General features: G+C 28.2%; 1 protein-coding gene across 1 annotated transcript in view; it reads left to right on the forward strand.

Moving 5' to 3' along the window:
* Positions 1-916: 916 nt before the first annotated feature.
* The window catches only part of LOC107885321, a 4644-nt gene continuing 3143 nt past the window's right edge, over positions 917-2417 (forward strand). The window contains exons 1-6 of the mRNA XM_029492101.1: positions 917-1025; positions 1523-1600; positions 1669-1731; positions 1800-1917; positions 1985-2227; positions 2289-2409. Coding sequence (XP_029347961.1) covers positions 917-1025; positions 1523-1600; positions 1669-1731; positions 1800-1917; positions 1985-2227; positions 2289-2409 — 732 coding nt within the window. The remainder of the gene's footprint in view (positions 1026-1522; positions 1601-1668; positions 1732-1799; positions 1918-1984; positions 2228-2288; positions 2410-2417) is intronic.

Genomic DNA, 2417 nt, shown 5'->3' on the forward strand with positions numbered 1-2417 from the left:
TTAACAAAAATCGTTTATTTCGTGAATTTCAATAAAATCGTAATAATCTACACTGTAGTCGACGACGTCGTCAGTCGTCACTGTAGTTACATTTGAAAAAACCTACACCATACTAACAATAATGTTATGCTGTAGATATTTCTGATATTTAACAAAAATCGTTTATTTCGTGAATTTCATGATTTTTGACATTTTTAAAAAAACCTACACCGTACTGTTATTAATGATATGCTGTAGATATTTCTGATATTTAACAAAAAGCGTTTATTTCGTGAATTTCGTGATTTTCGGCTATTTGAATAAATCTACACTATCATAACAATTACGTTACACATTACACCGCGCACGTTACGGATAATCGTTATCACTGATGAGGAGTGGTTACTGATAAGGTTGCTGATAAGGTTACGGCAGATGCTGATAGTAGGAGTTAATTACTGATGAGGAGATTTATACACCGCGCACGTTACGGATAATCGTTATCACTGATGAGGAGTGGTTACTGGTAATGTTACGGTTGCGGTATCACTGATAAGGTTACACTTACTGATAACAACGTCGCACACGTGAACGACAGGAAGTGGGAGTGGAGGGAGTGGAGGGAGTGGGAGTGGTGGGAGTGCGGTCTGAACCCCCCAAAATATACTACTATCCTGAATTAATAAAATAAAAATTATTGAAAAATAAAAATAATTTAATTTATTGAAAAAAAATTATAAAGTTATATTAATGTTAAGTATTGTTTTATCAATTATGGTGTGTACCATGATCCAGATTCAGTATAATATATTTTATGTTATTTATAAACCAAACAACAAAAAACATGTTTTCCCTAATTAAATTAAATTTGTACCTACACCTATAGAATAATTATTTTACTCCTCATTTTTATTGTTTTAATTTAACAAAATAAACTATGGAGCAAATTGTACAAGTTGATGTCTTGAGTGAACATAACTATATATATTTGGAAGGTCAAATCGCAATAGAGAAACATTTAATTGAACATAATTATAATGCTCCAAGTAAGTACTTTTTTAAGTAAAAATTATGAAGTTTCATAATGGTTACCAATACATTCAAGGCTGGGCATTACCTACTTGCAGTAATTCATTTAAAATACAAGTTAGAGAGCTCTATTAAATTACTGTTATTTATTATAATAATTGTAATATTTAACAGAAAAATAGAATAAACTAAAATATTATTAACAATTTATATAATATGAACATAGATTAAAATCTGCCAAACATTGAATTGAGAGATTATCAAAATATACAGGAAACTTACAGAATACAAATAAAATATAAAATTCTACAATCTTTGTAGAATGATCTTAGTCTGAGTTTAGTCTAATAATTATACTTAGTTTAACAAGTTAAACAAATAAGTTAAATTGCCCAGCCAATAAGTGATATTATGCATGTTTGTTAAGAATAATAAAAAATTATTGAACATATAATTTTAGATTATTTAAATAATTAAATTATAATGTATACAAAATATTATTGTAAGTAATAAGTAAGTTTTAAGTCTTATTATGTCATCTTTAATATTTCTTTAGTTGAGGATAATTCTGATATAGAAAGTGACGCCGATGGTAAGTTATATATAATTTATTAATTTTATTGCTCATTATTATTGCTTTTATATATATTTTATTTTTAGTTATAATTGAAGATGGTGATGACGAAGATGAAAATATAGAGCCAAATAGTAACTATGATGCTGGTAATCAATATTTATTAGAAAATAATCATGTTAAAAATATTATTCAAGGAAAAAAAAATTAATTTTAGAAAATATGCAACTTAATCGGACCTATACATGTATACCAGGTGTACATGACAAATCCAATATTTATATTGACAATTTTCAATATAAATATTACAAAAAAAGTGCTGTACGAAATAAAATGTTAGTATTCAACTGACTCACAATATTGAAATATAATGCATAATACTTATTTTTATTTTTCAATAAGGTACTTAATTTGTGAAAAACAAAGAAATAAAAAAGTAAATGAATACTGTTCAGCTACAGCCATCATTGAAAATATTCATGATCCAGAAAATCGTATGCGGCTTCATTCAGGAGGACACAACCATGGTGGTGTTGAAAGAGACCTTGATATGCCATACTTGAGAAGAGCTATAGGGAGGAGGGCTACCACATTAGGTGCTATGTCTATGCCTATCAGGCACATATACAATGAAGAAATTGTTAGGTAAAGAACATTTTATAGTAGCTAAATACTGATTATCATAATAATTTAATAAACATTCCAGTCATCCTGCTGGAAGTCTTGGCTATACATTTCAACAGGCTCAACATAGATGCAAGAGAATGAAAAACTGTAGACGACCAAAAATACCAGAGACAATTCCAGAATTAATATACCTCTTAAACATGCCAGA

This window comes from Acyrthosiphon pisum, unplaced genomic scaffold, assembly GCF_005508785.2.
Source record: "Acyrthosiphon pisum isolate AL4f unplaced genomic scaffold, pea_aphid_22Mar2018_4r6ur Scaffold_20838;HRSCAF=22281, whole genome shotgun sequence".
Lineage (NCBI taxonomy): Eukaryota > Metazoa > Arthropoda > Insecta > Hemiptera > Aphididae > Acyrthosiphon > Acyrthosiphon pisum.